The sequence below is a fragment of the Leguminivora glycinivorella genome, chromosome 10 (genome assembly GCF_023078275.1).
Source record: "Leguminivora glycinivorella isolate SPB_JAAS2020 chromosome 10, LegGlyc_1.1, whole genome shotgun sequence".
Taxonomy (NCBI): domain Eukaryota; kingdom Metazoa; phylum Arthropoda; class Insecta; order Lepidoptera; family Tortricidae; genus Leguminivora; species Leguminivora glycinivorella.
Genome location: NC_062980.1, coordinates 7,448,574 through 7,474,389, shown reverse-complemented (window position 1 = coordinate 7,474,389; position 25,816 = coordinate 7,448,574). Strand labels below are relative to the sequence as shown.

The 25,816-nt window shown below is 40.1% G+C and overlaps 1 protein-coding gene across 4 annotated transcripts in view; it reads right to left on the bottom strand.

The window, feature by feature from the left end:
- LOC125230677 (glutathione hydrolase 1 proenzyme-like) overlaps window positions 1-25,816 on the bottom strand; it is a 104,600-nt gene that overhangs the window by 4,676 nt on the left and 74,108 nt on the right. For all 4 annotated transcript variants that reach the window (XM_048135917.1, XM_048135916.1, XM_048135915.1 and 1 more), the window contains one exon: window positions 1,145-1,394. In XM_048135917.1, the coding sequence (XP_047991874.1) occupies window positions 1,145-1,394 (250 nt within the window). The remainder of the gene's footprint in view (window positions 1-1,144; window positions 1,395-25,816) is intronic.

Genomic DNA, 25,816 nt, shown 5'->3' with positions numbered 1-25,816 from the left:
CAGCGCCATCTCTCTTCGCTAGCTCGTAATCACATGTGTTGATTCAGTTAGGAGGTCGAACTAGTTTCGGTTCTACCTCAGAGATGGCGGGGGGGCGCCAAGCCTTCGGTAATTGTGTCATATACTTGGAAATTTCGACCCTTGCTTTCGTGATCCGATGGCCGAGTGGTTTTACAGGCATCCGTCCGGTTAACGGAGTACGCTGGTTCGATTCCAGCTCGGAACACTTGGAGGCCTTGGTCACTTTTTCTTTGTATATGACATTTATTTAATGTTTATAGTATAATAGTAGTGTTACTACTTAAAAAAATACAAATTAAAATATTTTCAAATGAGAATAATTTAATTTGTTCTAAGATTTGCACGGCAGCGCCATCTCTCTTCGCTAGCTCGTAATCACATGTGTTGATTCAGTTAGGAGGTCGAACTAGTTTCGGTTCTACCTCAGAGATGGCGGGGGGCGCCAAGCCTTCGGTAATTGTGTCATATACTTGGAAATTTCGACCCTTGCTTTCGTGATCCGATGGCCGAGTGGTTTTACAGGCATCCGTCCGGTTAACGGAGTACGCTGGTTCGATTCCAGCTCGGAACACTTGGAGGCCTTGGTCACTTTTTCTTTGTATATGACATTTATTTAATGTTTATAGTATAATAGTAGTGTTACTACTTAAAAAAAAATACAAATTAAAATATTTTCAAATGAGAATAATTTAATTTGTTCTAAGATTTGCACGGCAGCGCCATCTCTCTTCGCTAGCTCGTAATCACATGTGTTGATTCAGTTAGGAGGTCGAACTAGTTTCGGTTCTACCTCAGAGATGGCGGGGGGGCGCCAAGCCTTCGGTAATTGTGTCATATACTTGGAAATTTCGACCCTTGCTTTCGTGATCCGATGGCCGAGTGGTTTTACAGGCATCCGTCCGGTTAACGGAGTACGCTGGTTCGATTCCAGCTCGGAACACTTGGAGGCCTTGGTCACTTTTTCTTTGTATATGACATTTATTTAATGTTTATAGTATAATAGTAGTGTTACTACTTAAAAAAATACAAATTAAAATATTTTCAAATGAGAATAATTTAATTTGTTCTAAGAAAACCTAATTATTTTTCGTTAGATATTCGTATTGTAGCTGCGACTACATACCTCATCTAACTGCAAAAACGCAGCATCCCCTAACCTAGTCCTTGTAGCGTAGGCGAACTTGAACGCCTCTATAATCCTATGGTATGTAAGTATCTTGTCCTCGGTGGTGTTGATGCTGTGCGGCCCGAAGCTGTACCCTGACAGCACGTTCAGGATGTTGGCCAGGATGAGCCCACTGCTGGGCGGTGGGGGCACGTGGAGTCTGTCCCCGTTTTCTAATCGGACGTCGATGGTCTCTGTTATTTTTGCCCTGAAAATAAGAAAGATCTGACCTGAGAGAACTGCATGGAGTATATATATATATATATATATATATATAACGGCGCGCGGTTTATTTGATTCGATTGTTTTTCAAATTGTTTAATTGTCGGGTAGTTGCGATTTGTTTATGACATTTGATTTACTTTAAGAGCGGGTAATCCCGAATGGAGTTGTAAGTGTCATGGCTGCGCGGGACGTCATTCATTGACTGCGCCCCGCACGAGATGGTCGCTTACAAACCCATTAGCTCTTGCTTATGATTTGTAATCGTGATTTATTTTTGTGATCATCGAATGTTTTTGTCGTAAATTAATTTTGATAGTAAACACAGTGATTTAACAGTATCGTTTGAGTGTTATTTCGTGAAAACCTGCACGTGCACGCCCACGCGACATGAATATGTCGAACACGCCTTCGGATACGCCTGTTCGGCCTCCCAATACCCCGACATATATTAACATGTAATCGGAATAGGAAATTATTTATACTCTTGTAGGGGCACGGCGGTGACGCATGCATTAGAGTCAGCAAATATGAACTTATTACTTTGGAGCTTTAGCTAACAGTCAGTCAGTCACTGAGCGCGAGGCATACAGCGCGCACACAAACTAGTAGTCGTACCGCGGCACCGCCTGGCCCTCACATAGTTTTTGTGTATTAATAATTGTAACTTTCTGATTGTGTAAAGTCGGATTAAATGCAGAGTTAATATCGGACATTTAAAGTTTAATTTATCTCCAGTAAAGGTTACCCATAGACTCTTTAAAGTTCGCCACAGTGAATCATTATAGTAACTATTTAACGTTTGGCAATAAACGTTAAAGTGGTGACCCCGACGTGATCTTTAAACCGGTGTGGTGAACATCATTTAAGTCAGAGGAGCCAGGCGGGCTGCGAAGTTGTGAGGACTTTTGTGAATGAAAGTGACATTCCGTGCAGTGACAAGTGCGTAAATGTGCGATCGAGGATCCAGACCAGTGGGCGTGCCAGTTCTAGCGGGCGTGCCAGTGCCAGTGACCGTGCAAGTACAGGTACCGCTAGAGCGTCCAGCATCCAGCGCCGAGAGGTTGGAACAGCAGCCTACAGGGACAACTGAACAGAAAACAGCGACCATGGAGAGTGAACTAGCCGCGATTACAGTGTCAGCTAGGATATATCCTTTCTGGAAAGATATGCCTAAGCAATGGTTCAACCAGTTCGAGGCGATCGTGGGTCCCCAGAAGATGTCCTAAGAGGCAAAGTTCGACCTGGTAGTGGGCAAATTAGGCCGAGAAGAGCTGACCACGATAGGAGACATATTAGATAATACGGAAAGGAATTACGACACCCTGAAAGCTAGGCTCATCAAGGCGTTTCAGGAAAGCGCCGACCGGCAGTTTAACAAGCTAGTGAAAGAAATGGACTTAGGGGAACAGAAGCCGTCGCAGCTTTACAGAAGAATGGCTGAAGCGGCCAGAGACGCTAACGTCGCAGAAGAGACTGTCCGGAGGTTATGGTTGCAGAGACTCCCGACAGCATCGAGGGCGCTCCTCGCAATGGTACCAGAGAGCGCAAAGTTGGAGGAGCTGGCAGCGATGGCCGACAAGGTGCAGGAGTCCATGGGCTCGGGGGTGATAGCAGCTGTAGCAACCCCGGAGAGCCAGTTGACCACGGCGATAAATGCTGACCTGATAAGTGGGTTCCGAGATATGGCTTTGGAAATAAGGCAACTTAGGACTGAAGTGAACGAACTCAGGTCAAGGCCTCCGACGAGAGATTTCCGTCGGAACAGGAACCGGTCGCGTTCAAGGTCGCGCGGCACGGACAGGAATCCGAATTGGTTGTGTAGATACCACTTCAAGTTCCGGGAAAATGCACGGAGCTGTACCCAGCCGTGTGCCTGGGGCAGGCAGCAGCCGTCGGCAGGCGTAGCGCCGCCGACAGCATATACCTGGCAGCAGCAGTCGGCAGGCGCGGAGCCGCCGACCGCGTTCAACTGGCAGCCACCGCAGGGAAACTAGACGCGGTGCACCCTGGAGCGGCTGGGGGGTGCGTGGAGCCGAGATCGGAAAGCCACCGCCTGTGTGTTTTAGACTTCAATAGTGGTATTAATTTTTTAGTAGACACCGGAGCAGACGTATCCATCGTACCAGCTAGTAGATTCAGTGCCACAGTGCGTCGCGAGTGTGGTTTAAAATTGTACGCAGCTAATAACACGGAAATTAAAACTTTCGGTACAGTGTCACTAGAGCTCAATTTAGGACTGCGGAGAGCGTTTCGGTGGACATTTATATTGTGTGACGTGACTCGAGCCATCATCGGTGCAGATTTCTTAAGGACTCATAAGTTAATGGTAGATTTGGACAGTAGAATATTAGTTGATAAAGTGACAAACTTTAGATGCGTAGGGTCTATTGAGCATTGTGAACATGTGTCCATAAAATGTATTCGGGATGATAACCCACACCGTGACATCTTGATGCGTTACATGGACGTAGCAAACCCCGTATCGTTTAAAGAACCTGCTAAACACAGTGCAAAGCACTACATAGAGACATCAGGTCCTCCGGTATATGCGCGAGCTAGGCCGTTACCGCGAGATAGATATGAGCAGGCAAAGCAGGAATTTCGTAACATGCAAGCTTTAGGTATTTGCAGGCCGAGTAAGAGTCCTTGGGCCAGCCCTCTACACATAGTTCCGAAGAAGGACGGGCAGATCAGACCGTGCGGAGACTATAGGAGGCTGAACGCTGTCACGAAGCCGGACAGGTACCCGATTCCCAGGTTACAAGACTTCACGTACGGATTATCGGGTAAGTCACTATTTTCCACTTTAGATATCAATCGAGCATATCATGCCATAGAAGTCGCACCTGAGGACATCGAGAAAACGGCAATAATTACGCCTTTCGGATTATTTGAGTTCCCATGCAAGGTTATGTTTTGGATTACGTAACGCAGCACAAACGTTTCAGCGTTTCATGAACGCTGAATTACAGGACATCGAGGCGATCACTGATAACCTAGGCGCAAAGTCTTCATTATTTTGTTACATAGATGATATAATAGTAGCTTCAGAGAACGATAGTGTGCATAGGGAACATCTTGCAAACATTTTTGAGCGTTTCGAAAAAGTCGGTTTAACGATTAATTTGAGTAAATGTCAGTTTGGATTATCGCAGGTAGATTTTTTAGGTTATACAGTTTCAGAAAACGGATTACGACCACGCGACGACAAAGTAAAGGCTATTATTAACTATCCGAGACCCGAGACCGTTGAGCAACTTAGGCGTTTCTTAGGAATGGTTAACTTTTATAGAGCACATCTAGGTAAAGCCGCGGAGATACAGAATCATTTAAATAAGTTTTTGCACAACTCGAAGAAAAAAGATCAGACGAAAATTGAGTGGGACGCCGAGGCAGAGACCGCGTTCGAGCAGTGTAAGGAAAGCCTTAAAAGCGCCGTTACATTGTCATTTCCGGTACCGGACGTTCCACTAGCTCTTATGACCGACGCGTCTGGAACTTGTGCAGGTGGCGTGCTACAGCAACGCACGAATAACGTTTGGAGACCCCTTGGGTATTTCTCAAAAGCATTTTCAGAGGCGCAGAAGAAGTACAGTACATATGATAGGGAATTGACTGCAATATACATGGCTATAGCACATTTTAGAAACATGGTAGAAGGCCGGAGATTTATAGTGTATACGGACCATAAGCCCCTCACGGTAGCGTTAATAAAAGTAGGCTCAGCGAAAGAAACACCTAGGCGAGCGAGACAGCTAATGTTTATAAGCGAATTTACGAGCGAAATAGAACACATTAGCGGCTCTCAGAATATAGTTGCTGACGCGCTATCACGTGTAGAAACAATAGCGTGCCCTGTAGCAAGCGATTTCGAAGAAATTGCGCAAGCACAGGAAGCAGATAAGCAGTTCGCGGACCTGTTTACAACAGATAGAACAAAGTATAAATTGTTAGGCATGCCAAATTCAAACGTTAGGTTATATTGTGAAATATCAGGTGACGTGGCTCGACCGTATTTACCAGAACAATTCAGGAAGATAGCGTTCGAGTCAGTACATAATGTTAGTCATCCTGGGATTAGGACCACGCGTAAGATGGTAGCTGTATTATATGCTATTGAGCGTTCCTTACATCCTGGCTCGCTAACATACACGGCCGCGCACACGTTTATCTTATTTATTGCCGCTCCTCCGAGCTGCATCCCTCGGCTCTGGCCACAGACTAGCCTACGTTCCGCGCGCCATGTATGCCCGAGACAGGTATAGGACCTCTGTGGTGTGCGTATTACGGGATGTTTGAGACCAGTACTCAACTATCCAAACCCGTACATACACTACATCCCTCCTTCCTTATAGATTTAGAAACCTCTTTCAAGATTATAAAAATAAGAACAACTGTACCATTAAGACTTAATTAAAATCTTCAACTTCAGTTACAACATAACTAACAACGTAAACCCAGCAACTTAATAGTCTACAACTAGGTTAATCTGCCACTCCCCGTCTACTCTCTTGAGATGTACAACGTTCCTTCTATACCTCTGACCTGTTTCGTCGTTTACGACTTCCACATCTCCTCCATTCACTTTTTCCACCGTAAGTGTTGTAGCTCCGAAAGGTGTGCTTAACTTGTTCTCCTTAGTTATATTCTTCATAACGACTTTATCGCCTTCTACCAATGTACATTCTTTTGCTTTTCTTTTTTCATCGGTGTACTCCTTTCCTTTCTCTTTTAATTCCTTGTCCTTGTCCCTAACCTCCATATCTACATCTTTATTTTCTAAATTGAAATCTCCTTTTCGACTCAGGTCGCTTACCATAGGGATTTTATCTCTAAATTGTCGTCTAAAGAATAGTTCTGCGGGTGTTTTTCCTGTCACTGAATGTGGTGTACTGTTATACATTCCTATGTATTCGATTAAGGCCAATTTCCAATCTTTTTTTTCTACTTGGCTTATCCTTAACCTCTTCAAAATGTCTTTATTCTGTCTCTCGACTTCTCCGTTCATTTGCGGCCAGTACGGGATCGTTGAGTGTAATGTAATCCCTCTTTCTTTGCAGAAAGATTTGAAATGATCCGATATAAATTGACGCCCATTGTCCGCCGTGATGGTCGCCGGGTCACCCAAGCGACTGAAAATTTCTAATAGGTGTTTTGTCATTTCCGTACTGTCTATTTTTCGGCAGATTTTAACTTCTTTATACCTGCTAAAATAATCAATTATCACAAAGATATGATCTCCGCTGGGTAATGGGCCAAGCAAATCTATGGCCACGTCTTTCCATGCTTCATCAGGCAATTCGCGTCGCTTTAGCGGATTAGGCGGATTGGGAGCCGATACTAATGTGCATCCTGCACAAGATTTAACTAGCTTCTCGGCTTCTCTATCGTACTTAGGCCACCAAACTTTCGCTCTCAACCGGGCCTTCATGGCGACTATTCCTGGATGACCTTCATGAGCAGCTGTGAGGATTATCTTCCGAAGATCTTTTGGAATAACTATTCGTGTTCCTCTCAGGAGAATCTCTTCATAAAAGCATAGCTCAGTCTGAAACAGTTTATATATTTTTACCTCCTCATCCCAGTTATTGTGGTACAGTCCAGCCTTGACTTTTTGTATTTCTGGGTCTTTTTCAGAGTAGTATGCCACTTCATTTAACGAAATAGCCCTTGGCCTTATGTACTCCACTATCTGCTGTATGTGGTGTTCTATGGGCTCGCCGCTAGATAGATTGTTGTCATTCAGTCTAGACAATGGATCAGCAATATTGTTTTTTCCTGGTCGGTATATAACTTTAAATTTGTAAGATTGAAGTCGCAGGATCCATCTTTCTATTCTTGCACAGGGTTTTGACTTAGGTCCAAAAATAACTTCTAATGGTTTGTGGTCTGTTATCAAGTCGAACTGTTTACCATATAAAAATATATGGAAATGTTCTATCGCCCATACCAATGCAAGTGCCTCCTTCTCAGTCTGGCAGTACCTTCTTTCACAGTCAGTCAGTGTTCTACTGCCAAAGGCAATGATTCGGGGTTCATTATCATGTATTTGGACCAGAACTGCCCCAAGACCTACAGGACTCGCATCGGCAATCACAACAGTCTTCTTACTGACATCATAGTAGCCTAATGTAGGTATGTTGCTGATTGCTTCTTTCAGTGCTTGAAAGGCAGACTGTTGTTTACATCCCCAATCATTTTGCAAAACTGTATTTTTTCCAGGCCTGTTCCGTAGAAGTAATTTCATAGGCTCCGTCAACGTTGAAAGGTTTGGTATCCACCTGCCTACATAGTTCACCAAACCCATGAAGCTTTGTAATTCACCAACGGTTTTGGGTGATCTAAATTGTTGAATTGCCGATAAATACTTTTGCAACGGTCTTACCCCCTCTGCTGACAATTCATGTCCAAGAAAGTGAACTTTAGTGACTCCAATTATGCATTTTTCTTCTTTCAGTACTACATTGTTTTCCTTTAAGACGTTTGTAACTTGTTGAAGCCTTGTGTCATGCTCTTCTTTGTCTCTTCCATAAACTAGTATGTCGTCCATAAAATTTATAACCCCTTCACAACCAAGTAATAGTTTCTCTATGGTTTTTTGAAAAATCTCTGGGGCACATGTAATTCCAAACATTAAGCGTTTGTACCTGTACATGCCTAGACTGGTGATGAATGTTGTTATATGTCTGGAATCTGGGTGAAGCTCTAATTGGTGAAAAGCATCTCTGATGTCTAACTTGCTGAAGTACTTGGCATCACGCACTTGTGGTAGTAACTTATCCATGGTAGGCAAGGGATGATTTTCTCTCATTATGGCTGCATTTGCCCTCCTCATGTCTACACATAAGCGAAGTTCTCCATTTTCCTTTAAAATTGGCACAATTGGAGATACCCATTTTGATGAGCCCGATACTTCTTCTATAATATCCCTTTTAATTAAATCCTGTAACTTCTCTTCCACTTTCTTTTCTAATGGTATTGGAATTCTTCTGAGTGGCTGTGATACTGGTTGGATAGTCTCATCTATGGGTATATGTATCAATACATTTTTTATTTTGGGAAATGTTTCTTCTTGTATCTGGTTGATGTCTAAACCTAATTTGAGGACACCCAACTGCTTTGCTGTATCTCTACCTAATAGGTTTCTTGTGCCCTCAGTAATGACATAAAAAGTGGCATCTTGAGTTTGACTTCCAACTTTTATATTTGCTTTTAAAGTGCCTTGTAGGGATAGCGCAGTTGTACTTCCATAAGGTACAAATGTCTTGTGTAAATCCTTATTTTGGTCATATATCACGACATTATTTCGTATCATTTCTGTCCAAGTTTCTTTGCCAATCAAGTTCCATTTGGATCCCGAATCAATCAACATGCTTATATTGAATCCTCCAACTTCACAATCAATAGTGTCATCGCTGTCAATGTTGAATACATACTGCACTTCTTCTATTTGTGAGGTCATTTGGTTAACGCCTTGGTGAGGTTCTCTATTACACTTGAATTTCTTATTGCTGGAATTCCTATCCTCAGCAAGCTTTCTTTTCCGACACATTTGCTGGAAGTGGCCAATGCGCTTACACTTAAAACATTCTTTATCAATTGCCGGGCATTTCAGATGAGAGCGGCTTCCGCATCGTTGACAAGGTTCTTTAAATTTTTTCACATAATTACTATTTTGCTTTGTACTTATTTTATTAACTTCTTCCTTATTTGTAGATTTTTCTGCAAAATCTTCTAACTGTCTGTTAACTGCTTCTAATGAATTTGCCTCATAGATAATTTTCTCTAATGTCATATCATCTCCTGCACGCAATATCTTTTTCCTCAATTCACTTGAAGACCCTTTTTCTATAATCTGGTCGATAATGTGCTCATCTTTATTATGAAATTGGCATTTATCAGCTTGTTGACGTAACCTTACGAGAAATTTTTCAAACTTTTCATTTATTTCTTGTTTTACTTGCCTAAATAAGTGACGTTCATACACTTTACTCTGTTTAGGTGAAAAGTAGGAATCCAGTTTTGACAATGCAATTTGAAACACATCTTTTCTAGGTACGCCATCTTCAGTTTCTGGATCTGGAATGTTGTAGAATATTTCTTGTAACTCCTGTCCCCCAAAATGAAGAAGACTAGCTCTCTTCTTTTCATTTTTTTCTATGCCTGCTGCATCAATATATATAAGAAGTGCCCTCTTCCAACGCTCCCAACGTGCTCCCAAGGAAGTTGGTTCTCCTCCACATTCAAATTTGTCCAATGTCAGTGCCATGGCCCCTGAACGTGCCATTGTAACTACCTAAAAGAACAAATTACACTAATTAGTACTTTTCTAACTCTCAGTTCTCCTGAGCCTACCTATTTGTAGTAACAAATATTAAGCACTAATGAACATATTTTGTTTTCAGTTGTAAAATTACTTAAGAGGTCTAATCATAAGTTTCTGACAATACCAGAGCGCAAACATAGCAGAGCCCCCAAGGACAATCTTGTCACGACTTAACCAGTATTTTATTGTATGACTAACGTCGCCGGATGATCAAGGCAAAGTCCCCGCAAAGACAATCCATAACACCACTCGGCCGACGAAATCTAGATCCATCCAAAAATGTTGCTCAGTGGTCAAGGCAGAGTCCCCGCAAAGACAATCCATAACACCACTTGGCCGACGAAGTCTAGGTCCATCCAAAGATGTTGCTCAGTGGTCACGGCAGAGTCCCCGCAAAGACAATCCATACCACATAAGCCGACAATGTACTTTACATTTCGCAAACAATGCCAATGCGTGATCAATGGAGAGTCCCCGCAAAGACAATATTGTCACGACTTATCCGACACAGTCATTATTTTCTCGGAACGAAACCCATGTTTTAGGATAATGTCCGTATCCCAACATTGCATGATTTCCTTTCAGTTCAACGACTTACCCGAGCGTTAATCCGTCAATTCTATATTCGTGCTGAATCCACCGAAGTTTTTTGCTTAAATTTTGTAGTAATAACAATTATTCTCCCCTGAAAAGGCTGAAAAGCTAAGAGTAAATATGTTAGTGACTTTTCGTTTAAGAGGGCATTCAACGAAAACGTCGTAATAATGTAAAATTGATAGTTTTAGTCGGCAAAATGCTACACTTTCCGTCATCTAAAAGACTTATTAAGTTCAGGATTCGATTAGGACATCTTCTTAACTTACATGTTGTGAGACTGGATTTTTAAAAACTAACTCACTTAATTAATTATGATTTTTTTTCTGGCGCATGTTTAGGAAAACCCGCGAAAAGTGCTGACTTAGTCCGTCTAATTTGTAAAATTTGGATAGTTTTGAATGCTTCAAGTGGTAAATTTGTATTATGTATATCCTGTACTACAATCTTCTGAGACTACTTCTTTGTTATAAGGCTTTAGAATGAAGTAAATGAGGATATGATGAATCCAATTTGTTTCAGAAATCACCTCAGAATAAGTGTCAATTTCTTCGAAAACTTACGTGTTTTTGAAGTAGTTTTAATATAAAAATAATCTGCAACGCTTACTCAAACAGATTTTATGCAAAAGTTTTCTATTAATTGCAATTTAATATTTTTGACGATTTTTTAAAAATGCCTCCTTATTACCGGTTACGCGCGCTTGCGATGTCAGTACCGCGGCAGAGCTTGTAGAGGCAGGACGTATGTTAGTCCGCTCCGCACGCGGCTCGACGATCGCGAAGTTATTTTGTCATTGTGTGCGGCACCCGCCGTGTCCAAAACCGCACTTGTGTGCGTGTTTGGCTGTACTGTTGCATGTATACTGCGACCGAAAACTTTGATCCTTGGGTTGACGACTTTGGTAACTAACTAATTAACTTGACTAATATTTTTAGTAAGTATTATTTATTATTGAATATCATTTTAGGTTACTGACTCGTCTCAACAAAATCTTTGACAATAGATGGTACTCAGGATCTGATGATGAAGTCAGATGGTAGTCATGAGTTCTCATCAACCAGGTCTTGAAACCATTTCGTGTTTGGGCTCGTTTGATTCACCTCAATAAGATCTTTGACAAGAGATGGTACCCAGGATCTGATGATGAAGCCGGAAGGTAGTCATGAGTTCTCATCAACCAGGTCTTGAAACCATTTCGTGTTTGGGCTCGTTTGGTTCGTCTCAACAAGATCTTTGACAAGAGATGGTACCCAGGATCTGATGATGAAGCTGGAAGGTAGTCAAGAGAATTCATCAACCAGGTCTTGAAACCACTCCGTGTTTGGGCTCGTTTGGTTCGTCTCAACAAGATCTTTGACAAGAGGTGATGGTACCCAGGATCTGATGATGAAGCCGGAAGGTAGTCATGAGTTCTCATCAACAACATCCACTTTGACAACTAATCCCAAGATTTGGCGTAGGCACTAGTTTTTACGAAAGCGACTGCCATCTGACCTTTCAACCCAAAGGGTAAACTAGACCTTATTGGAATAAGTCCGGTTTCCTCACGATGTTTTCCTTCACCGAAAAGAACCTAGAAAACATATCATATACAAAATGAAATAAAACTAAGAAAACGGATTATATTCATTATACGCGATATAATCTGATTCCATAAATTTATTTCATGAGTAACTATCGCGGTGACAGAAGACAATATTATATACACAATTTATTATATTATAAAAGTTTTTTAATTTATTTCTTCCAAGGCTACACACGTTTTAATAAAAAAAACTGTGATAAGTTTAATAATTAAACTAAAAGGTCAAGTATTTATGCACGAAATCATGTATGCAAATATGTAATATATATATGGTGGTGTTTTTACGCAAGTATCAATAATGGTTAGTCCGCAACGCTACTGACGGCGTGGCGGTACCGACCATGAATGCTATCCCTTTCGCTCTAGCCGCACGTAAGGTTGGTTCGAAGAGGATCGCACGCTATGTCTGTACCGCAGGCTACAATCGTTATGCTTCTGGTTATAGTGTGCGTCTGCACACAGGCGCACGCCAGCGCCGCCGGCGTCGAAATGCGAGCAAGCAGATTTTTTGAAAGCGCTCTTAATTTTCTTTTTCGATAGATTCCACGGATGCAACATGTCTGTTCTCGCGCCAAATTACGGTTGGCCATACTGTTTTCGTACGATAATCAATCAAATTTGCCAACGTAACGACAACATCACTTATATATGAAGAAATCCAATACAGCAGTTGGTAGACCTGTATTTGATATCAACATATAAAAAAGAATAACAGGTTAATAAAATGCTTGAATGAAGTTTACACAAAAGTAAAATTTAAATTTTTCCTTGCAAAATTACGTTCATCAAGTCATTTCAAGCTCGACTTGAATTTAATTAATATATTTTAAGACCGATCTACAGACGTTACACGACTTTCTTCTTTATCTTATCTTCTTTCAAAATTTTACTATGGCGCCTGAGCGTATATGTTCGAACTACTTGTTATCATAGAATCAAATTATTACTCACGTTGATTTTACTCGTCGCCAATGTATTATATGCTATTGAGCGTTCCTTACATCCTGGCTCGCTAACATACACGGCCGCGCACACGTTTATCTTATTTATTGCCGCTCCTCCGAGCTGCATCCCTCGGCTCTGGCCACAGACTAGCCTACGTTCCGCGCGCCATGTATGCCCGAGACAGGTATAGGACCTCTGTGGTGTGCGTATTACGGGATGTTTGAGACCAGTACTCAACTGTCCAAACCCGTACATACACTACAGTAGCCCAAAGATATTTTTGGCCAGGCATGAATAAAGATGTAGGCACATGGGCAAGGGCGTGCGTACAGTGCCAAAGGGCAAAGGTAAATAGGCACACGATATCGAAGTTAGGTAAATTTCAGGACGCGGAAAGGTTTAAGCATATTCATGTGGACATCGTGGGACCTTTACCCACGACAGCTCAAGGTTTTAGGTACATAGTTACTAAGATAGATCGTCGCACTAGATGGCCGGAAGCCATACCAATTGTTGACATGACAGCGGAAACAGTATCTAAAGTTATTTATGAAAATTGGATTTGTAGATTCGGTTGTCCAAGTTTAATTACAACGGATCAAGGTAGACAATTTGAAAGCGATCTATTTAGGGGTTTGATGAAATTTCTAGGCGTTCAGAAGGTACGTACAACGCCTTATCACCCTCAGAGCAACGGGATCGTCGAACGTTGGCATCGGGTAGCTAAAAGTGCTCTAACAGCCAGGTTAGCAGACAACGCATCCTGGACGGACGAGCTTCCAACGGTTCTACTAGGACTCCGAGCAGCGTGCAGGTCAGACAATGAGGTAAGTGCAGCTGAGATGCTATACGGTCATGTATTGAGATTACCGGGTGATTTTTACGTTCAATCACAAAAAAGTTCCGACGACCCATTTTCATATGTAGAAAGACTTAGATCTGTAGTTGACAGTCTACGTCCCGCGTCACGAGCGAATAGCGATTCAAGAAAATTATTTGTGCATAAAGAGTTAGAGTCATGTTCTCATGTTTTTGTAAGGAATGATATGGTACGTAAACCGCTTACTCCTAATTATGACGGACCATATTTAGTTTTGAATAGAAGGCCTAAGACTTATAAAATTCAGTTACCTAACAGACAAGTAGAGATATCCATAGATAGGTTAAAACCAGCATTTTTGTTAAATGAACAGCCAGAAGTAGAAAGTTCCTCTGAAAAGACAGATAATAGTAATACAGGTTTGAGCACAAATGAGCCTAAACAGCCTTTAGTGCAACAAACGCCGACACCTGTGACTCGTACCACGCGGAGCGGGCGAGTTATAAATAGGCCAGTTAGATTTTTGCTTGATGAATAGTTGTCACATACAAGTAGTACCACAGTCAATATATGGGAGTACAATGACTTTAAGAATATCTATGTCGAGAGCTGAGGAGTAAAGTTACTTGCGCGGAGGGTTTCCCGCAAGTGATCATTTCTTAATTCAGGTTTTCCTAAGTGCAGGAAACCCGGGTCCACTACATTTGTCTTTTAACTTAGTATCTCCTGGATGGAGACTGGACCCTGGGAATGGAAATTCCCTAAAGTAGGACGTTAGTCACTCCACCGGGTGGATGGCTACATTCAAACATAATTACTTATTGCTAAAGTTTTTCAGTTTCAAGTCGGGCTCTATAAAAGAGTTCCGCAACTTAATTTAGAGTTAATGTACGGCAGGTCGCGTAGGTACTGTGACGATGTTTAATTGCTAAGTATGCGTATCAAGGTGGTACGTGATATGTCATAAGTAGTAAATATACTGATTCATGATTGTTGTAGCATATTTAAACAGATGTTTTTCTAAATACATGTATTAAATCCAAATTCATCTCGAAACGTATTAGACGTTAGAGTATCAAATTAGTTTGCCAGTTTATATAATATTTCAATTGTTTAACAATGGGATTATCTCAAGGAAAGCAGGACGATAGTAACTCACACAATGCTATTGCTATAGCAAAAGTAGAAAATTTGTCTAATCAAGTGGAGTCAAAACTAAATTATGTCGGAATTGGACTCATCGTTTTGGGAATAATTTTGTTTTTGGCAATGTGTTACATTGTAAGCACGAAATGTAAGCAATGTGCAAGATCGTGGGTACAGAGAACTGTGGAGAACATACCACCCACAGCGATCAAAGTTCATACTGTTCCTGCTAACCCACAACAAGTGTATTAACAATAAGTGTCATTATGTGAAGAAACATGTTTAGCTTGTGTTATTAAGTTTTAAGTTCTCAGAACTAGATGTATGTTATTATAAATGAAACAGTGTTTGTGTAATGTAATGTAACTAGAGCGGATATGATTTCGCAACTCTTGTTTACCATATGAACGTTAGCTTGGTAAGCGTTCCTTGAACCTTTAGCACTGTAAGGTTTGTGTTACATTGTTAGCAAATACTTGGCTATTATTAGCTTTGATTATTTTTTGTATGATGTTGTATTAATTTGGACCTTTTCTTTTCTTTTTGAATAAAAGAAAAGGGGGGGAATGATGTAGGGGCACGGCGGTGACGCATGCATTAGAGTCAGCAAATATGAACTTATTACTTTGGAGCTTTAGCTAACAGTCAGTCAGTCACTGAGCGCGAGGCATACAGCGCGCACACAAACTAGTAGTCGTACCGCGGCACCGCCTGGCCCTCACATAGTTTTTGTGTATTAATAATTGTAACTTTCTGATTGTGTAAAGTCGGATTAAATGCAGAGTTAATATCGGACATTTAAAGTTTAATTTATCTCCAGTAAAGGTTACCCATAGACTCTTTAAAGTTCGCCACAGTGAATCATTATAGTAACTATTTAACGTTTGGCAATAAACGTTAAACTCTTGCTGTGCATTGGTCGCTAATGGGAGTGGTTTGGGTAATACCTATTGATTAGCCATATAAAATTTTAAAGCCACCCCGTACTTTTTCCCAAGCATCCACGCGTTTCCCAAGCGACCTTCGCGCAACTACGCGCCGACGAAGCCTCGGCATTTTCCACTAGAACTAGATGGAGACGCTCAAAAACACCTACTAGTGCATGTGGAACCGCGTTCAAACACAAGCATTATATATACTTACCAGTGGCGGCTGATGAAAATTTCTGCTAGGCAACACTGAGCAAAAGGAAACCTACTTAGGTTCACTAGTAATCAATTTTAGGCAAGCCGGTGGGAATCGGCTTGTATGGACCAGCCGCTGCTGTTACTTACTTAAGGACCTATCCTCTTATTCATAACCGTTTAGGTACTGTTAATAAGCCGCTAATAATCGTTTGCCCCTTTTCGATGTATTGGCGTGATAAAGGTACATGTTTACGGCTTGTCAACTTTAGATCGTGAATAAAGGGGTAAATATTTAGGCGATTACGTATATGTATCTACCTACAGTAATTAGGTATTTACTTACCTCTTTTGGTATCAATCACGCGTTGATGTTGTTGTTTTATTATTGATACGCTTATATTTTGTTATAGTTCTAATTATAGCGAACTTGGTGGAATATTATAGGTGAATGTAGGTGATAGTGATAAGCATTGAAATTATATTGTTTTGACGCATGCAGCTATCTTTTTAGGTCAAAGATGACCATTTACTCAAACATTATTAATATTGATAGACATATTTTAAATGCGATATACTGAATTACGTAACGTTATGAACTTATGAGTATTGTTTGTTAAATTACATTGTTAAACATTTGACTACAATCAGCGGCAGCGGCACTTTTCACCGTTTGGGTGGTGGTAACTAACTGTCATCCACAGACCACCTGTCATCTGACACTGACATTTCTTACCTAGAATAATTTTATAAGGGCCACTGAAAATGGTGAGTTAACCCGAGGGTTAACCCACCATTTTGTATGGAATTTGACAGATGACAGCCCTTAACCCTAAGTTAAGTAATTGGTGCAAGTGGGCCTAAGGGTCACTTGCAAAACTGAAAATGTAGGGTTAACCCGAGGTTAACCCATCATTTTATATAGAATTTGACAGTAGACAGCCCACTAACCTTGAGTTAAGCGGGTGGTGCGTGGCCCTAAACGGAATATCCAGCTAAAGGACCGTCAGCAAAACAATAGGTCTGCATCCTTGTATCCTACAACAAATACTTACACATGTATGTAGGGGTGCTAAGTTAATAGCTTTGCTGACTGTACAAATACTTTAAAGCCCAGAAATTATCAATATAACAATTCAACAACTCATATTTGCTCATAGTAATGTCCATAAATATTTAACAAATTATAGGTTTTCTCTAACAACTACGTTGCTCTATGTAGAAGCTATAAAATATATTCGTACCAATAATTAACTTGAGTTTTGTGTGCAAATGAACTACCCACTTTAAGAAGGGTAATCACATATTTCCTTTGCTAACTCGGCAAGTTATGATTATTGTTGCGATTGCGAAACAATACCTTAGCGATTGCAGAAATCTTAATCAGGCAAACTCGTAGTCAGCGGAAACATGCAATCTTCAGACGTACCTATGTGTATTTTTTAATTTTTCAAGTGATTGTGAAGCTAAACATATAATTGATATCGTAACATTTTGTTTTGGATATCGATTATCGAATCATCATTCATCACCATATCTACATGTCTGTAGATATGATGATAGTAGAAGGGATGGAGAGTGACATAGGCTACTTTTTGTCTCTTTCTAACCCCGCACTTAAGAAGTTTGTATGGACCATTCCTCAATTTTCGAATTTAACGCGAGCGAAGCCGCGGGAAAAAGCTAGTTCGTATATAAATATAAACACATAAACGGTGCAAACGGTGCAGCCAAAAGTACAATCGTTGACGGTCCGTAGCGAACACTACGCAACTGGCTCTGTCGCACCAATAATTACGAAAGAGATGTGCAATTTTTAGGGTTCTGTACCTCAAAAAGGAAAAACGGAACCCTTATAGGATCACTCGTGCGTCTGTCTGTCCGTCGTTACAGCCAATCCTCTCCGAAACTACTGAACCGATTAACTTGAAATTTGGCACGCATATGTAAATCTGTGACCCAAAGACGGACATGTAATATAAATTAAGAAAATTTAATTATAGGGGCCACTTTTGGGTGGTAAATGTGAAAATTAAAAATCAAAGTTTCTAGAACTACTTATATTGTCTTACATAGCAAATGAAAGACGTTTTTATAAGTTACTCAAAAATATTTTTTTAATAATTTTTAGTAAGGTAATTTTCAAGTTATTTAAGAAATTAGCCAAAAAATTACCCCCCCCCTTACCTCCGAAACTACTATGCGTAAAATTTTCAAATAATACACGAGATAGTTTTCAATCTATAGATTACAGGAAAACCTATTAGAAATTTAGAAATTAACGAATTTCACTCACTGCCGCTGCAAGGAGTTACCAAATCTCTTGAAATTGTTTGAGAGCGTTTGAATATTACATATAAACTCATTTCTGTTTCGTTTTGTTCAAAATATCGATTATTCGCAAACATTACTTAAGTTCCTACTAAAAAGGAGGCGCTTAAGCCCTTCTTGTAGTGTACGGAACCCTTATAACGCGAGTAGAACTCGCACTTGGCCGGTTTTTTTTAAAGTTGTCCACCCCACTTTGTTCGTAACATAATTAGGTATTTTTTACGCGATTCATACTCAGAATCGCGAGGTATTTAGATCCTGATAGGAGAAAAATATGTCATGTCCATACATTTTTCAAACCATCCATTCCGTTACCGCCATAAAAAATGTATGAAAACATGGTAACGGAATGGAAAAAAAAAAACCTTGGGACACTTTTTTTCTCCTATTAGAATTGAAAGAGCTCGAAATTCTGAGTGGAAACCACATAAAAATTTCCATATCCAAAAAAAGTGGGGGCGACAACTAAAAAAAATAAAACCGGTCAAGTGCGAGTCGGACTCGCTCACCGAGGGTTCCGTACAAACTTTCAATAGATCTGATGAATCATCAAAATGTTATTAATAGAACTCTACAGACTTGACTGAAGCTTATTTATTTAATCGTATGGCATAAATAGGTTCACAGGTATACAGTATTTTATATACGGCCCGGTGCCCCAGGAGGGGGTCACGTGGTCTATTTGTATGGCCAACTTAGGCTCCAGGGGGGGGTCATGACCCCCATGACCCCCCCCTGGATCCGCGCATGTCGTAAATCGACCGCGGACGGGGATCTGGACAATGAATATACACTTAACCGTGCAAACTATCGATCGACGGACGTGGACGTGGCCTTGAGCGCATGGACGTCCGATCGAAATCTCGCTGGATGTTTTGTTCCGTGCACACTGATCGGTCGCGGTCGCGGTCGATTTACGACGGACGTCCGCGTAGTATGTTCCTAGCTTAAATCTCTCAAGACTCAATTTCCTACATAACAAGTAATATTTTAATATACAATTTTATTGTTAGACAACGTCCAAATAAAATCAAGACTATTCGACTTCAATAGTTTACGACTTACGACATGTCGCATGGACGCTCCTGAACCGACCTCATTATATCAGGAAAAACGCGATGTAGGAAATGAGCGTTCAACGTACAGCGACATCCATCGGCAAATCGAGTAAACTAATTCGCGCGAGTATGGAAGATGATTTTTATGGGATAATTGTTTATTGCGCGAACCGATTTTAACCATTTTGCCTTTATTTGAAAGCAGGTAATTTCATTGTTATTTTTTTTTTAAATATAGGTACAATAAACACCCGCAAGGGTGTTGAAATTGAAAATGTAAATCTGAAAGGTTTTAAATAAAAAAAAAAAAGTTTTCAAGATACGTGTACGATTTAATTTTTCCTGTAATATTCATTATAATAGCCATTTTTGGTGAAAATTTCATAAATTTATGTTGGTAAACTTCGGAGATAAGGGGGGGAGGGGAACGGTTTTTTTTTTACATTTTCCTTCAAAAAACATTTTTTTTCCACAACCAAAAAATTATAAAAAATAGTATTGATATGTACGGTTTGAGCTCTTTCTAACGATACCCCACTTGACCTAGTTACTTGAAATTTTCAGTTTGCCCCCCTTTCATTTTGGCCATTTTCTGTAATTAATATTAATAAATAAAAAAAAAAAAACTTTCAATGTGTAGAGGTTAAATCATGTTCATAAGTATTCCAAATTTCAAAGCGATAGCATAAGTAGTTCTCGAGATATTTAATAATGTGACAGACAGACAGACAGACAGACAGACAGACAGATAGACGGACAGAGCGGCGCCATAAATCCTTTGTACCTTTTTGGTACGGAACCCTAAAAATGGCCAGATACGATAATGAGAGGAAACTACTTACGATACGATGGGTACGTAGCGTGATGGATTAGAGTCTTGGTTACACGCCCTGCTGTTTTACGAGGAAATGAATAAAGTTAGCTGAACAACTCTCATAATAAACTAACTGTTGTTGCTATTCAAGTGTAGGTACTTGTATTTGAAGGTTTCAGTACATTTCCACAGCAGTTTAAATACACATTGTTGCAAATGCGATACGTTATCGGCAAAGACCGTTATAACTAGGGTGCAAGTTAATTAGAGATGTTTTGAATAACTTTCTATTACGCACACTAGAACGTCTTACGCCGTGGCTTGCGTGGGCGACGGTCGCGCGATGGTCGCGCGACGGCGATGCGACGCATACGAAATCAAATCTTATCGATATGGAAGTATGAGAAGCGACGGCGACGGTCTCGCGACGGGCGCGCGACCGTCGCCCACGCAAGACACGGCGTTATGCTTCATGGCTTCTTTGCCTACCTATGTCTACGTAAATAATAAATAAACATTGGGGGACACCGGAACACCATACACAGATCAACCCAGCCCTAAACTAAGCAAAGATTGTAAATTTAATATTATGGTGCTAGGCCAGGATATACATAGGTAGGTACCGAAAACGTCTTCTTGGCGTCAACTAATTTTAGTGAGGTGAGGTGCCAACACTGTGGAAGTATGCGCTGGTTACACCTCTGCCAAAGGTTGACAATCCAAGTGAGCTCAAAGATCTTCGGCCGATAAGTATATTGCCTTTTCTTTCGAAACTGCTCGAAAAAGCAGTTTATGAGCAGCTATACAAATATGTAGAGGACAACAAAATCTTACCTAAATTACAGTCCGGATTTCGTAGGGGTATGGGGACTGTATCTGCTCTTGTTGACGTAGTTGACAATATTATTTATGGCCAAGATTCAGGCAAGGGTACATGTTTGGTGTTGTTAGATTTTTCTCGAGCATTTGACTGCATAAATATCGACTTGCTTTTATCTAAGTTAATTTATTATGGTGTAGATGTAGGGTCACTCTCGTGGTTTAAAAGCTACCTCTCTGGGCGTATGCAATCTGTCAAGATATCAAAAAGTGATGGCAGTATATTGGTGTCTGATTCTAAGCCCCTATATCGCGGAGTTCCACAAGGTTCCATTCTCGGTCCTCTCCTTTTTATCATATATAGCGCTGACATCGTTAAAGTTATTGAGCATTGTCAATATCATTTGTACGCGGATGATGTTCAAATGTATTACTCGGCCAATCCTAGTGAATTTTCGGACTCAATTAGTAAAATTAATGAAGACCTTAAAAATATTTCTGTTTGGGCCGAAAAAAATAGTCTATTGCTAAACCCTACGAAGACAAAATTCATGATTTTAGGTAGCAAAATCCAGATTTCGCGAATATTAAATGGTAACCCTCTACTAAACATTAATGGATCACAAATTGAGCGAGTAGAAGAGGCCAGAAACTTGGGCATAATAATAGACAGTCAATTAAGGTTTGAAAAGCACGTAGCACAGTTGGTCAAATCATGTTTTTTTAGACTGAAGTTACTGTATCAAATAAGAAACTTTTTAAACGAAAAAGTTCGTTTGACACTATGCGAATCGCTCATATTATCAAAGCTGAACTACGGCGATGTGGTGTACGGACCCCGCCTGCAGCAGAAAACTCGTAGGTTAATACAAAGAGTTCAGAACGCTTGTTATCGATACTGCTACACAATTCCTCCAAGGAGCCATATCACGCCATACTTAAACAAATATTCTACTCTAAACATGACATCACGTAGACATTTGCACCTTGCTTGTCTTCTCTTCAGTGTTATAAATTGCAAGTCACCTGAATATTTGTACTCTAAAATAAATCAATCTTCTTTTCACCATCGACACGGCACTAGATCTACTCGACGCTGCATCTTAGAATCACATCCTCATAGGACGATTGCCTTTACAGGTTGTTTTCGATATCTTGCGACCAAGTGCTGGAATGATATCCCCCCGCCTTTAAGAGACCTAAAATCCAAAAAAATCATTTAAGATTCGATTTAAAAATATTCTCCTCAAGAAGCAAACAAATGGGATCCCATTCGGGTACTTGGTTGCAGATTTCAGAATATAATCTGGTGGGAACAGTAGTCAAACTAGGCTTACATACTTGCGATTTTAACATTAACACTATCCAGAAAACGTCACACGATATGCACATAAGATAACATTCACACTATACACTTTACACTTGTTTCCATTTTAATGTTATAGAAATCGTTAAATCGTTATTATATAAGTAATTATTTATCTATTGTGATTGTGACCTGGGTTCCGGCAGAAAATCAGTGCTTCGGTCGAAAGAGCGAAGCGTATCACTGAGCCGCGACCCTTTTGTCCTGCTGCAACGCACACAGTTTATATTTTCTTTTTCTTTTCTCTTTTTTGTTATTGTTGTTTTTTTTTTTTACTGTCTCAATTGTATTTTACTGTTCTGTCTCTTTTTTATGTTGCGCCTAATTTGTGTGTTTTAAATTGTGTATTGTATTGTGTGTGTTTGCAGTCTGCCAAATAAATGACTTATCTATCTATCTATCTATCTATCAAATACTACTGTAGGTAATATTATAGCTACCTACCTACACTATGGTAGGTATGTTGTTTTATTTAGTATTTATGTCACTTTTACAAATGTACATTTTTACTAGTAAGTACTTATAGGCATCCCGACTTCCCGAGTTTCCATCTGTCTAACACCCCTCAAAATTATAACTAAAGCAATACCGTTTGACAATTTGGCTCGTTTAGCTTTTCAGTATATAATTTTATAGGAAATACCCTTATGGTGCACCACACGCTGTTATAAATGTTATATAAACATGGTGGGACAGGAACAGCGTGATGGCGCGATGGTGCGCCAGTGTGGGAGCACCAATATAGCTGCCGCTATCTAGGAACGATTTGTGTGATTATGATGATAGTTTTTATGAATAATTTAGATAAAAAAACAATAAACAGGAATTAGCGTGAACCAAGTTATTTACTCGTACAGTTCGTGTTATGCATAAGTCAAGGCGAATTATTATTTTTACTTCGCTCGGATCGTATATTGCGATAGCATTCCAATACTTTATAGAACTGAGTTACTGCATAAAAAACAAGTGTTTAAAAAAAAGAAATATTCACTTGGAAAATGGTATGAAAAATTGTAAATAAATGAACACTTGAACAAACTATGGAATGATGAAATATGTGAGTCATGTTACCGCAGGTATTACACTGGCGGATCGAATAAGACCTTTTCTTGTACATAAGTGATTATAGCACTACCAGGGTACGTAGCCGAATGGCACAAACGCTCACGAAACGAAACGCTCGTAGATATCTATCTCTATCGCTCGTGCGTATTGGCGCGACAGAGCCAGACTACCTTTCGCGGCGTTTCGATTTCGTTTTGCGACTTTTGCGTCGCAGAAATGCCATTCGGCTACGGCACCAGTGCAACCGAATAGCTATTTATTGATAACAAAACTGCGCTGTAAAATATGATGCAGAGTACGGATCTGGAATCGTGACTGCCTATTGTTCTATGCTTTATTGATAAGTAGAGTAAGAATTTAATGTGAATTATTATAAATATGACTGATGTTGCATGCACGTGCACAGTTTAATATGTGATAACAATCACTAACTTCAGCCACGAGCGTAGCGACGGGCCAACTTTATGGAAATAGACGCCGCGTCGACGTCGCGTCGACGTCGCGCCGACGACGCGGCGTCAGGCTTTGCCATACAGTTGGCCCGACGCTACGCTCCCGAGATACAATTAATGGGTGCAAAAAATATTTATGTACCAAACAGTAAATTAATTTGCATTTATGTGCAAAATGATAAACGTGATATCATTGTTTGGGCTTGAGGTGTGTCCCATTCATGTAAACACACAGCTGGCCCCAATACAGAACAATACTTTTAATGTTTTCAACATTATTGTTCTTCTTTAAGGAGGTATAAAATGAGGATAATACCTGCCAAGTTATTCAATAACAACAACTAACCGTATTTTAATCGATTTCCTTACTGTGCGGTTTTAGCTGTGTAGTTCATTATAAAGTTATTATTAAGTTAGGTACTTATTTATAAGTTTTTTTTACAGGAAAATCATATAATAACATTTTATTTCATTTACGCGTAATACCTAATGTTCAAAACAAGTAAGCAGGTAGTTTATTAAAAAAAATAGCACTCTTGTGAAATATGGTTCCTTAAATCTTTAGCAGAGTCATATAACAACATTTTATTTAATTTACGCGTAATACCTAATGTTCAAAACAAGTAAGCAGGTAGTTTATTAAAAAATAGCTCTCTTGTGAAATATGGTTCCTTAAATCTTTAGCAGAGATAATGCTACCGATTATCACAGCATCTCATCGATGTTTTAGTTAGACTCTTGGTTAAACTAAGAGTACCTATTAAAAATCGTCACCGTCAACATCGTATTCAGTTTATTAGTAGATATGGGAGCTACAAAAAAATCATGTCAATACATAGCTGGGCACCGTTAATCAAATAGTTAACTTCGATAATCGTTAATCCGTTACTTAAAAAGTTAACTTCGTTAATCGTTAAATCGATACATTTCGGTAGATTTAACGGAAGTTAAAGTTAATCGATAATCCGTTAACACGTCATAAAAATAGGACTTCACTGCAGGTATTATGTATTTGTATTTACTAAGTATCCACCAAAAACCATTAAAACCTGTGACGCCAATCGGTAAAAAACCGAAATGTAATAATTACGGTCTCTTCGGGCTTTTACTTCCGTTGGTTGGCTAAATCCTAGGTTTTACTTCGGATTGGTAATTATTGGGTCATTCATGCGGTCGCGATCGTGATGCGTCGGTTCTTCAGATTGAGATTTGAGATGACAACTCGATGCTGTGGGACACGATAACTTGGTAGAGTAATCTAAGGCCCGCGCCGGACTCTAACTCGATGTGTCGGTTGCGCGATTTGTCTGTCATGCCTGATGATTGCACTCTATTCCCAGTGATCAATCTAACACACCTAATAAGATTTAGAAGATCTTAAATAAGTGATCCAAAGTCGCCAATTGGTCTTTAGACTGTTTATAACCGACGGATCTGCTTTTACCGATAAATTCTAGGTTTTGCCGTACTACGGGCTTTTACAGTAGCAGTAAGAACGTGGTTTTCGCGGCGCAGCGAGCCGCTTGGGGTGCTGGATTGACGATTAACGGACCCGATGAAATTTAACGGAAGTTAACGAATCCGTTAACATTTTTTAAAGTTAACTTAAAAGTTAATCCGTTAATCGAAATGTTAACTTCGTTAATTAACGATTAACGGATTAACGAGTTAATGCCCAGCTATGTGTCAATATACTACTCACTCATAGTTCCTCAGATCCTCAGCACTGATGATACTGCCGACCCTCTTCGGGTCGTCTAAGAAGTCTTTAGCCAGGCTTCCGTTGTACAGCTCGTCACCTCCCCTCTCCGAGATAAGACAAATAAGTGTCTTGCAGAAAGATTCCTTAACTGTTTCTCAGTGTTTGGCTCTTTAAGGACATTTCCACATCAAAGCACTTACTCATGGTTCCATTAATTTTTAGCGGAGAGGCTGCTTGCGACCTTCTCCACAGCAT